At 40.6% G+C, this 12,776-nt stretch overlaps 1 protein-coding gene across 3 annotated transcripts in view; it reads left to right on the top strand.

Annotated features, from left to right (window-relative positions):
• Nucleotides 1–11,006, top strand: part of sorcs2 (sortilin-related VPS10 domain containing receptor 2) — a 270,183-nt gene extending 259,177 nt beyond the window's left edge. The window contains exons 15-28 of one of the 3 annotated variants that reach the window (XM_062384315.1): nucleotides 1,327–1,447; nucleotides 1,536–1,669; nucleotides 2,046–2,165; nucleotides 2,549–2,720; nucleotides 2,804–2,990; nucleotides 3,751–3,884; nucleotides 4,484–4,607; nucleotides 5,416–5,528; nucleotides 6,088–6,210; nucleotides 6,297–6,396; nucleotides 6,502–6,543; nucleotides 6,931–7,033; nucleotides 7,930–8,090; nucleotides 8,922–11,006. In XM_062384315.1, coding sequence (XP_062240299.1) covers nucleotides 1,327–1,447; nucleotides 1,536–1,669; nucleotides 2,046–2,165; nucleotides 2,549–2,720; nucleotides 2,804–2,990; nucleotides 3,751–3,884; nucleotides 4,484–4,607; nucleotides 5,416–5,528; nucleotides 6,088–6,210; nucleotides 6,297–6,396; nucleotides 6,502–6,543; nucleotides 6,931–7,033; nucleotides 7,930–8,090; nucleotides 8,922–8,986 — 1,699 coding nt within the window. In that variant the 3' untranslated portion in view covers nucleotides 8,987–11,006. Of the gene's footprint in view, nucleotides 1–1,326; nucleotides 1,448–1,535; nucleotides 1,670–2,045; nucleotides 2,166–2,548; nucleotides 2,721–2,803; nucleotides 2,991–3,750; nucleotides 3,885–4,483; nucleotides 4,608–5,415; nucleotides 5,529–6,087; nucleotides 6,211–6,296; nucleotides 6,397–6,501; nucleotides 6,544–6,930; nucleotides 7,034–7,884; nucleotides 8,091–8,921 lie in introns of all 3 variants that reach the window. The other 2 variants (XM_062384314.1, XM_062384316.1) reach the window with 2 other exon arrangements.
• Nucleotides 11,007–12,776: the final 1,770 nt, after the last annotated feature.

The raw sequence follows: 12,776 nt of genomic DNA, 5'->3' as shown, positions 1-12,776 counted from the left end.
GAGCAGATCACTGAGCGAACCGTGGGAAACTAATATTGTATCTATATTTAGAACCCTTTGACTGGGATATGGAGGCTGTGAAGGGTCAAAAGTTGTCCAGCCATGCAGATTGTTTTGGTTTCATGTGCTCACATCTGACATCTGAAGCTTTAGCTCTCACTCAAATGTACAAGAGGTAATAATTTTGAATATATTCCTCAACAACAACATGTCCTCTCAGTAAATTTTACGAATGAATGTTCTTTGTCTGATTCACGCCTAGTGACAACTGCTGTATAATGTAACCTGTTCTGATTATTGTAGTCATGTTACAAGCATTTTATCGAAGAAGCAAAATTAAGAAGTTTAACCAATTTAGGAGAAGTGATTAGTGTTGTAATGTAGGGCACTGGGAGAGAGTTAAGTTATATTTCTATTTGATCTTTAAGGATTTAGTATAGAAGAGGGTTAGGACAAGAAAAGCATGTTGCTCTTTCTTACTTATTTTCGAACAGAAAATGAAATAGTAATCTATGTTAATTTAAATTACTGAATATTTATGTTGTGTTTTTTTGTTTTTACAAATAGGTATGATGCTGATGTCTATTTTGTGCTTTTCAACAAAGAAATACCTTTTAAAAATATTCAAAATAAACTAAACTGAACTAAAATATAATACGATAAACACAGCTTCACTATGTCTTAACTGGTTCCAAGTCACTTTGAGCTAATCTCTTCCCAGTAACTTTGAGCTAAAATACCCACTCTAAAGCACAGCAGAAGAACAGGGAGGGTCAACAGGGCACCACAACAGTTCATTTTGGCACTGGGACCAAAACGTTTTGTAGTGTGAGTGAAGTTGGTTAATAAGAGTGCCTGAAAAGGAAACAGAAATACGCAGACTTCTAATGAAGACACTAGAGGTAAAGGACAGAGCCCCGGATCAACGAGAGAAACAACAAAGATAAACGGATGAGAGGCTTGAACAGCAGCTTGTGTGAGATATCCATCACTTCCCCTTAATGACGCCAGCAAAGACAACATTAGTCACACTCGCCTTGCGGTTAACAAGGTGAACGCGGCCCGCCAGCTGCAGAGCAACATATGTCAGAGTCGATGACTTGTGTCACATCAGTCTGCTTCAAAAAATGATCCAGCTGACAGGGACGGTATTCATCACCTGCGTTCTGCTGTAAAACACCATCCTCTAGTGGAGAGGAGAGGGAAGGGTCTGCCAGCTGTTTCCGTGTGGGTGCATGAATGGGGGATAACATATCCACATGTGAAGTATTACTAAATTAAATTGCGTGTTCACTTTGCATCTGTGGTGTTTCTGTGTGTTTGCAGCGTGTTTGGCCACATCAGCTACAGGTCGGACTGGGAGCTGGTCAAAGTGGACTTCAGGCAGTCTTTCCCCCGTCAGTGTACAGAGTCTGACTATGACTCCTGGCAGCTCACAGACCTGCTGGTAACACAAACACACACACTCTCACACACACAGGATTACACGGCTCCTATCTGAAAATCGTTTTTAACATCTCAATGTCTGTTCACAGGGAGAAAAGTGCATTATGGGCCAGGAGCGGAGTTTCAGGAAGAGAAAGGACACCGCGTTCTGCATCAAGGGAAAGAGCTACACCTCTGCTCTCATCACCAAACCCTGTCAATGCACAGAGAAAGACTTCAACTGGTGAGACCTGAGGAATCATGGGAAACCCCTGACTACATGTCACCTAACTGGTCCAGTGGAGGAACTGGATCATTGCAGCCGAAATTAGTAAATCTGCTTGAGTTGAGCAAAGTGTGAGAAATCAAGCTATATTTATTTGTGATCGTTTATGTTTTTTTAAACCGGTAAAACAGCAGGAAAAAGTATGCATAATATAAAAAAAAGTTTAATTCTTGAATAAATACATACCATTTCCATAAAAACAATTATTTAGTATCCATTTAAATTGTTTATTGTAGCCGAATGCCTTCTTAGTATTTTTCAACTTTTTTAACTATTGTTATATCACCTCTTTGTCTGCTGTGTGTGTGTGTGTGTCTATGGTGTGTATGTTCAGTGACTATGGTTTTGAGAGGTCCCACAAAGAGGGCGATCGCTGCTTAGCGGACTTCTGGCATAACCCAGACTCACCCCCTGAAGACTGCCATCTAGGACAGACCTACGAGTCCACCACTGGGTCTGCACTTGTCCACCAAATCACACACACACACATCCACACAAACACACACACACACACATTACACATCACCACATTAGTTGCAGATTTTGAAATACTCTTACTACAAGTTTCAGTGTAACAAGAGTTTCGGTTAATTCCCTTCTGTTTATGAAGCCAGAGCCAGGATGTTGTTAGCCTAGCTTAGCATAAATAATTACTAAGAAGAATTACTGAATTACTTCCTGGTAAAAATGCACTTAAATAATGCACAAATATGAAACCAATAATGTCCTTTCAGAAAGACTATTAATGAGCACATTTCCCAAATTGCTGAGTTACTCTTTTAAAGACTACGCACACCTATATATTTTAACATTTGCATATCATCTGCTACCCTTCAGCTACAGGAAGGTGATATCTAATGTGTGTGAGGGGGGGCTAAACCGGCAGCAGAGCGCCAAACAGCACAACTGCCCTCTACTGCCCCCTAGAGGACTACGGCTCGGCATCAAAGGGCAGATGCTGGCGGTGGCACCGGGTGATGATATCACATTCATTGTCCATCAGGAGCAGGTAGGATGAAATCTGTTTTCCTATTGGTTGTTCTTATCGGATTCCATTTGAATGTGATGGAAGCCGTTGCTCCTTCCTGCCAGGGCGACACTAGCAGCACCAAGTACCAGGTGGACCTCGGTGACGGCGTTCGGGCCATTTACCAGAACCTGACGGTGACGGATGAACCCATTCAGCATCGCTACGAAAAGCCTGGCGTCTACAAGGTCACAGTGAAGGCCGAGAATATGGCGGGGCACGACGAGGCCACCATGTACATCCAGGTCACAGGTCGGCTTCCCAGACAGTTTTCACATGATTCTTTTGCTCTCTGACCACCATGGGAATTCTGTACTTTAAGAGAGTACTGAAGGTTTAATACTTGAGCAGTGCTGCCAACATTGACATCACACAACCTGTCAGCAATCTCCACTTGCCTTTGACATAAATTTATTTGAACAACTGGCAGAGGAAAAGATAATAAAACCATTGTTTTGTCACTAGTCTGATATGTCTCGCTCTCTCGAACACCCATCCCCTGCTGCTAAGGAGACGGGATTGGGTCTCATTTTTGATAACTCTTCTTTTTTCACTTCCCAGGCAAAAATTATGTCCTGCCTTTAACTTTGTCTGATGCTGAAATTTGTATCATACAAGGTAAATCTATGATGCCTCAGTCAGTGGGGAGTTTATTGGATCTTGTCTTTTGACTTTGACAGAACAACTCTGCCTTTGTGCAGCTGTAAAACTCAGTCTTTCTATCGTTGCATGAGTCTAGACTGATAATGGAGACCCTCGTGGGAGACTCATTGAGCCGTAATCCTTTAGTTCTGCCAGGATTAAATTAGGTTCAGCCTCAAATACTGTGTTTCTCACTTGAAGCACTTCTACAAAACATTTACTTAACTGATATGAATTTGACCTGTAATTTAACATCATCGAGACCTAAATCTTACAGCCATATCATCACTTTCAGTTTTCAGTGCTTGAATGAAATAGCTTTCTTTGTCAGCCTGAATCAGCCATGAATCGTCTTTTTCTTCTGTTATAGCACCTCTACAAGAAGTGCACCTGGAAGTGGTTCCCATCGCTGGGAGAAACCATGAGGTCAATCTTACCGCCATAGTTCTTCCCATTGAGGCCAACCTGACCGTCTTCTACTGGTGGATAGGAGACAACCTGCGGGTAAAGGATATGCCACAACTTTGTGCATTAACTAATGCATAAATGATTTTCCTGCCTTTTGGGGGCAGCAACACGCTTCAAAGAAAAGTTTGACAAATTATCACCCTATAAACCTCTAGCAGAAATACCAATAGTTGAATTTGCCCACATTTAAGAGACACAGAGGAGGCATGTTTTTGGTCAGCTAAGAAGTGTTCACTCTCCTTTTAGCTGAATTCTAGTCTCCACCATCTCCTGAGAAAAATGTCTCCAGCCAGCCCCCTGGTAAACACTCTGCAGAATGTCCAAATGAACCCATTTAAGAAGACAGCAGTAGATCCTCTGCAGGAGTCATAAAGAGGATGTGTTGCTGTTGTGTCTAACATTTGACAGATGCAAAACTCAAATAAACAAAAAGAAGTAAGAAATATCTCAGAATTTTACGTCTGAAAATGGTTTGAAACCGTGTGGGCCCGAAAACCAAAATAGTGAGCTAGAGTAGGATAAAAATGTGGAAGACTGCTGATTCCAATATAATTCAATTGAATGACAACATTGAATCCTTTTTGTCAAACTTGAGATGACTGACAGCAAACCTGCTTTGACTCTGTCTCACATAGCCGACACTGACCCTGCAGAACAGCCTTCTGACTCGTTTCCCTGAGACAGGAGAGGTTTCAGTCACCGTCCAGGCTTCCAACGGCCGATCCATGGTTCAGGATACCAGGACCATCCGAGTCTACGGTAACAAAATGGAAGCCCACTGTGGACTTTGGTTGATGTTGCTAATTAGTGTGTACAGGATGGACAGAAGGGCTATAGTGGTCTGAATGGTGGATCGTGGTCTAGATGGTTGCTGAGCATGGACTGTGCTTCATCAATGCTGCTAGAGACTTTGATTATTGATGATGTTCTCCTGCACGTGGCATCTATTGCACTTCTGTCCGTCCTGGGAGAGGGATCCCTCACATGTGGCTCTCTCTGAGGTTTCTACATATTTTTACCCTGTTAAAAGGGTTTTTTGTAGTTTTTCCTTACTCTTGCTGAGGGTTAAGGACAGAGGATGTCACACCCTGTTAAAGCCCTATGAGATGAATTGTAATTTGTGAATATGGGCTATACAAATAAAATTTGATTGATTGATTGATATAGTGTTATTGAGACCATCAACAAAATAACACTATTTTCAACATTGATTCAAAGAAGCAGTTTGTAACATAATGGAAAAGTGGGTCAATGACTGAGGCAGGTCACAGAATCCTGTTCATCTATTTCAGTTGTATGTCCTCAAGCCACTTCCATCTGTTGACGCACATCTGCATGACGCACATCTGCATGTCCACATTGAAAACCCCACATATATATATGAACAGCTCATATCAGCACACACCCAAAAACAGTGTGTTTCTTCAGCAATAGATTCTGTCCTCGTATTTCCTGTTCAACACTGGACATGCAATATTTGTGGTTTATTTAATTTTGCTGAAATGGCTGGGTTTTATTTCTCGATGCTTAATGTGATGAACTCCTCCCGTGTTCTGTTATGTCCCAGATAACTTCCAGGTCATCCCTCTGAGCTTCAGCAGGAATCTGGACCACTTCAACCCAAACATCCCAGAGTGGAGAGAGGACATTGGCCAGGTGGTCACCAAAATTCTCGCCAAGGTAGGGCTCAACAAACACACTGTAAAAAGTACGTGGTGGTTTACACACAACCTGTTGATTTTCCTTATCTTAATAGATTCTCAAACTAATGCAACTAGTGGAGGAAAATAGATATTATGTAAACTGGGCCTCACATTTATACACAAAAAGGGCTCATCACAAAAGTTAAGAAAGCTAGCTACTAAAGAAATTATTGACCAGGTAAGATGGGATGCATCTTTATCGATCCTCAGTTTAGGAAATTCGAATTTGACACAGCAGCACATGGAAGTAGCAGCGCAAGGGCAAAATGTAGTAGGTAATACAAAATATGACAAAAAATACAAATACAATACAATCAATGGAACGTTGAGATAGGGATCAAGGTTGTGTCAGAGTGCAATTGTCCATTCTTTTTAATAAACAGTGTACAAAATGTGAGGATGAAAATGTGTTCTAGAATGTGATGTTGAAAATGTGTACTAGCGACCCCTTCCAGCAATACACATTTGATGCATTGCCAAAAAAATGAATCACTGTAGCTCCAAGATGTGACTGCCGTGCAACCATCTGAACTTAGATCACAGGTGTCCCTCAGGAGTCTCTGGTTACTGTGGTGAAGCCCGGCCTCCCCACCACCGCTGACCTGTACGTTCTCCCGCTGAGCAGCAAACCAGCCAAGAAGAGCATGTTTGTAGATAAGGTAAGAACTTCACATTCAATAATTACCATTTCTGGAGTCACATACTCATTGTTGTTGTTGTTGATTTATCATCTTCTCATCCTCAGCGTATCCCGGCCATCATGCAGGCCTTCAACGACAACAATGTCAGCTTTGTGGTGAGAGGAGGTCTTCAAGTGCTGGTGATGCTAGCTGACCCGAATGCAGGTACACTTCGATTCCATGTGCATTTCCTCCGATTTAGTCAAACTCCAAATATTATTTTGTTTTTTAATGACGCCTGCATGTTAATGATTTATTTCCAATGGCTAGGTCTAATTGCTAATGACTCAACAGCTACAGCAGCAGAGACTGGTGCGTTTAAGAAACATACGCCTGCAGCTTTCCTCCTCAGCATTCTTTGATCCCTGTGCCTTTTCCTTTCCTGGTTTCCTAACAAATCTGAATCTAATCCAGTCTGAGCCTGTCCGTGCCGTGCTGTGCTTTTTCTCTTGATTATGCTTCAATGAATTTTGAACGCCGGATATCTGAGCAGGTGGCGTCTTTCAGCAAAACCTTAACAGAGTCGAAAGGATATTTTATCTCTCTCTGCTACTTTTGTATTTTAGTTCCAACAGATTTTGTCTTGGTATCTTCTGACTCCTATTTTGTATCTTTTTACAAATCTTCTGATACCTTTGCGCTACTGGTGCAAACATAATGGTTTCTTCATTGGGATATTTGTGTGGATCGTCACCCTAGGTTACCACGGAGCAGCTGGAGGTCCAGGTGTTTGGGCTCTTGCTGTCATTTTCCTCATTAGCATCATCGCCACTGGCTCTTTCATCCTGTACAAGTTCAAAAGGTGAGTAATGCCATGTTAAAGACAGTCAGTCAGACCAAACAGATACATCTGAGATTAAATAGCAACATGTTATGTTTAAAACTATTGGATTCGTCTCTGATGTTCAATTAAATTAAAATGTAGTTGTAAAGCTCCAAATCAAAACATACATTATCTCAATGCACTGTACAGAGACCTTATAATTTAAGAGAAACGCAACAGTTGAGCAGCACTTTGGCGACTCTGAACCACAAATGTCAAAAGTATGAGTATAAGAAACTACAGCCTTCACCTTCAGCCTTATTCATGGAGAAGAGTAACTCAAGTTACTTTATAAATGACAAAACAAAATCAAAATCATATGAATCCATTATTGATGGGGTAATAGCAGGGTATGTCTCTCCCCACTCGAACGGATTGGCTTTTGTAACACTGTTTTATAACCCATGTCATCTCCCCTTTTGTCTGTAACTGAAGGACTAAAGCACATGGTCACTGAAGAGTAGAGCTGCTAAGGCTGGACAGCATGTCGAACTTAATAAATCTGACTAGTTCATGTACTGTTAGCATTATTTATTTATACAACAAGATCCATTAGAAAGCTGCCCATATTTAAATGCTGAAGCAGAAACTCTGGTGGCTGACATATTTCTATCATTTCCTAGCATAATTTCCCCCAACCCGAGTGGCTTGCATGAAAATTCAGTTGATATAAGTTGTGAGATTGCTATTTGCATGCCTTTTTCACTTGAATAACCCACCAGCAGCACCGCCCCGTGTCCTGAACACAAACATTCACCGAAAAGTCACTTGAATTCAAACCTGCAGTGCAAATCTCGAGCCCCATCTTATAAAAACAATAAATCCCACAGTCCTTGGATTAGGACTGAGGATGCCTATCCTCCGCTGTTTTTCAGGAAGCTTCCAGGAAATCGCAATGTCTACGCCCAGATGCACAATGAGAAGGAGCAGGAGATGACAAGCCCTGTCAATCACAGCGAGGACACCCAGCACATCATTCAGGGCGAGGAGTTCATTGATGATGACCTGGACTCTCAGACTCTAGGTAACGCAGGAGGTAGCCCCGCCTTCCGTTCCCTTATAAGGACTACCACTAACCACTGCTACTAAAACTCAAGCCACTAACACCAGCAGCTAACACACACCAAGGTACTGGAGGACTTCCCCTTTTTCATCCTTATCACTGGTACTGCTAAAAGCCATGTGGCCATGTTCAGCTTTACTTTAACTTACTTGGTCAGAAGGAACTTTATGGTCATCCCTTGCATTTGCAAGCTCAACAAAATCATATAAGTACAGTATCTAATGATATGTTATTGTGCTATAACAACTTGCAAAAATCCAGATAATTAATTTGTACTTGAGATGTGATATGATATATGATGTCATGAATGATATGATTTGTTTTGATGATGGCAACGAAATGTGTGATCGGGGCTGTAGTTGGCTCCCAGTGATCACCACCTCTGAATTAGCATGATTTATTTACATTTATTGGTGGTTGCTTTCCATTAAGTCCATAACTAACATAAATATCACTGAGAGTGTCCAACATTTTAAATGCTACCAAAACTGTTGTTTGTATCATGTGATGCTGATATAAACATGTAAAGTACAAGGTGCTTTGGAGAAAGCTCCACACTGGACCTTGATCGGGTAGATAAGAGTGAATATATTTATTTTTTGATGGTAAATAAATGGGGCTTCATCTTACAGCACAGTAACCAGTTATCTCACAGTCCTAATGTAAACAAAGCAGGGGTGAGAGTATGTTTTAAATCAGCTTAACTAATGATGAATGAGGAATGAAATGCAGTTGAAACATTTGTTGGACCTGGAGGACAAAGATAAACTCCACATCTGCTTCTTCTCTACCCTTTGTTGCTAGGTAACCATTCGGGTGTGGTCCTGAGCATCAACTCCAGAGAGCTACACAGTTACCTTACCAGCTGATGGCTGCCATGACAACTCTAACAAGCTAGCCTAGCCGGCTAACAAGCACAGGGACTCCACTTTGCCTTCCTCCTTCTCTCTCCTTTCCTTCTTTTCCACCTTGGACACTTCACCTCCTCCTCATGGCCTCCTTAATCCGTCAGCTCCAACTTTGGTGATTTAGTTTTTCCCCCTTTTTTGGGCTGAGCTTGGTGGAGGCCTTCACCTCCGTCCTTCTTCCCCACCCTCTGTCCCTTCCTGTCAGGGGATGGGACACTCTGCTTCGCCCAATGTGTGTCACATCACTGCAAGCCACCCTTCCCCTCCTCAGCCCTGAAGACCCCACCCCCGGTGAGGATGGAGATCTGGATGGCCTCACACCAAGCACACTCTCATCTCTTTTAAAAAACAATATCTGTGTGTACGCTGTCGTCTCACTTGTAGACTCTCAACATCAGCAAGCATGACTCTGCACAGGCTCCCAGTCCTATTCACAGTCAAAGAGGGTTGAACCTCCCAAGACCAAAAGGCCACAGCTACTTAAAGGTAGAAGTAGCCAAAGACCAGTGTGCTAAGATAATGATTTCCTAACGGTAACGTGCATTAAGGGGATGAAGTACACTGAAAGAAAGATGTATTTTTAATCCCCTTTTTTTGTTTCCCTCAGTTACTAGACACAGTCTCTTCAAAGGCAATAATATTCTCTCAATAGAATGTAGGCAATGATATACCCTTGTGAAAATGCACATGAAGAGTGTACACATGCAACCACAAGAGGGCGGTGTTGCACCTTGTTAAAATCCCACTCACAGGAACCTGAGCTAAGCTCCTTCAGAAGATATCGTTTGTTCACACGGACGTCGTCATTGGTCAGATTCCCACTGCATCCACACACCTGTTTGTTACTCACACGTTTACAGAGGTTTTGTTGCGCGGCGTTAGAAACCAGCACCACCTCCCGTAGGAGCTCTGTCCTGTGGTGCCTAAAACAGTACATGTCAATCTGCTCTGTGACATGTTGAGTTTATTTATTTCTAATAACCGTTGGCCCCTTTCTCCTCCTCCTGCTCCTTCCCACACGTTCTCGGTCAGACTTCGTTCCCCTGGAGACATAGGCCGCCGTCATGGAGGGAAGGTGTAGTTGATATATTTTACTGTATCAGCCTATATTAGGCATAGCCCATGGTGGAATTGTGTCTCCTTAAAGGTTTTGTTTGTTGTATGTAAATGTGTAAATATGAACAATCTCCACTTTGTACATATTCCCTTTGACGTGTGTGAGTGTTTTACACTACTACCAAAATACACACCTGTTGTTTTTTTGAGTTTCACTACTTCCTGTTTCCTCCACACAATTGCCTGCTACACATGTATCCATTCTCCGTACTTTCAGTATAATCTCATAATTTGATGGTCTTCATTGTGAACTGGAACTGATTTCATTGTCTTATAAAGATACTCACAACTACACAGTGGCGATTATGAACATGAATATTTTTATACACTTGTCATTTTCCCCAGTACGTGTAAACACCGGTGAGTGTTTTTGTTGCCTTTTGCTGAAGTCTTTGTTGGTTTGATGATGTGAGCAGTGCCATCAACACGTACTGGGTAGCAACTGAACAAGTCCACCCTGACTCTGAATCCAAACGGCTTTACAGGCTGATGCTACCACCACCACCACCACTTGCACTCGATGCAGCAGATCACGTTCACTCGTTCTGATTTACACATTAACTCATCTTTTGTACATAATCTGCTCATGTTCGACTTGTTCTTAGTTTTGTAGTGATGTGTCGTCATTGTATCAATGTCCTCTTTGACAAAGGGGAAAGTGGGAATTAGACACTATACTAAAAAAGTGAAGGAGTTTCACAGATGATGGCACTGACCATGTAATTTTGACCACACTGTTTTTCTTTTATTCTTCTCTTTCTGGCGTTTGTTTGCTCTGTTGATTTTGCAGTTAAACTCGATCGTGTGTCAGGAAGCGTAGTGCACTGAACCTGCATCCTGGAATAAATCACTCCCATAACTTGTACCACTGTTGGTTTTACTTTCAACCCGTGCTTTTCTCTCGCACCTCCTATGAGTTTGGTATTTACTGAAGTAAATTTTGACTCTCTGAGAGCAACACTTACAACAGCTCTCCATTAATGTCCTACAAATAACAAAGATTTACTTGTATTATGTCTGGTGTCGGTGAAACATAAAAAATTAACAAAACTTAGAATGTGAAATAGTAGAGATTTGATGATATGATGAAATAACTATTATATTGTTTTCCAGATAAGTTACCCTTGAATAAGATCATTTTAAGTTTTACATGTATGTATCACCCCACATTGCAGCCTTTGTGACCACATATAAACTACAGATTACCTCAGAGTAGATCATAAAAACACAAAAAGTCTATTTATTTATTTAAATAAATACGTTTTAAATACCTAATTGTGTATTTTAAAAATATGTTTAACATTTTACATAAGAGTGTGATTGATTTCATAGAGAATCTTTAAAACCTTTTCAAAACTCATTTGGAAAAAACAAAATTAATTATTAATGTGTGATAAACACAGAACTGCAAATTGTGAAATCTTTCCAAAAACCAAATTCGAGACAAACGAGTGAGCTCTGAACTTTAAAACATGCTCTCAGTCATTTACTGAATGCTGAGTGGTTTGCTTCTTATTGTGTTAGCTTACATGTTGTTAAGCTATACATCTGCCTCTAGTGGATTTAAAAAGTTTTATAAGGGGACTTTTTGGCCTTGGCTCAGAGTCATTATTACTGTGATCAACTCTAATCACTTTTCATCAGATTCAATAAAAAGAACAGTTGAGAATCAGCTCAATAGTATGATAGAAAACAGACTCTTTCTTCGATTAATGAAATTGATTTTTAACAAGTCAACTGAAGCAATAAAACCCTTTAAAGTATATAGGTAAAATATATATAGGTGAAATATAACATTTGTTTACTAAAATATATGAGGGATAATATGTAAAAGAAAAGACAAAGTGATTGATTAATGTTTCCTGACACTTAGATTAATTTAGGCTGACATATTCATGGTGAATGTGATTGGTCAAACTAGAAACACAAACCAAAAGGCTTCAGTCCCCAAAGTCTTCATCTAAATACAAGATTTATTATTTCACCTCCAGAATCAGGCAGTTTGAAGGTTATGAGACAGCCCTTAGTTCTAAATGTTGGAAGATGAGCAACATGGGGGGTGTGGAGGCCCCAGGGTCCAAGGGGACTGACCCAATCATTTCCACTTAAGTCCTTTAACTAGTTCAGTATTTTAACACACTTTAGTTTGCATTGGTCCTTGCATAGTTCATTATTATTATTATTCACAATCCATTGTAATAATCTGGTCTACAGAGCCAACTAAAGGTAATGAAAACAACCACACTAGAAGTAGAAATTAACAAGTTATCTTTGTGTTTAAGCTCTTTCATGACTACAGTTTATGTCGACACAGTTTGAGCAGAATACAAACATCTCTTCAGTTTAATATAGTCCAGTACTTCTTTCAATTCTATTCTATTTGATTTGTATAGCGCCAAATCACAACATACATTATCTCAAGGCACTTAACATATTAAGGTCCAGACCTTGAATATAACAGAGAAACCCAACAAATTCCAAAAATTAACAAGCACTATGGCTTCGGTAAAACTATGTAAATTGACTTAAATTATTAAAGGTAAAGTTCATCTCATTCTCTGCTCTGTCTACTGTATATTGTTTAACACAATGCTAGTCCACACTGTCATGAATCTCTTTTAAATGCAGTCATGGA

The sequence above is a fragment of the Platichthys flesus genome, chromosome 24 (genome assembly GCF_949316205.1).
Source record: "Platichthys flesus chromosome 24, fPlaFle2.1, whole genome shotgun sequence".
Lineage (NCBI taxonomy): Eukaryota > Metazoa > Chordata > Actinopteri > Pleuronectiformes > Pleuronectidae > Platichthys > Platichthys flesus.
The sequence above is the reverse complement of the archived record's forward strand: the minus strand, read 5'-3'. Positions and strand labels throughout refer to the sequence as shown.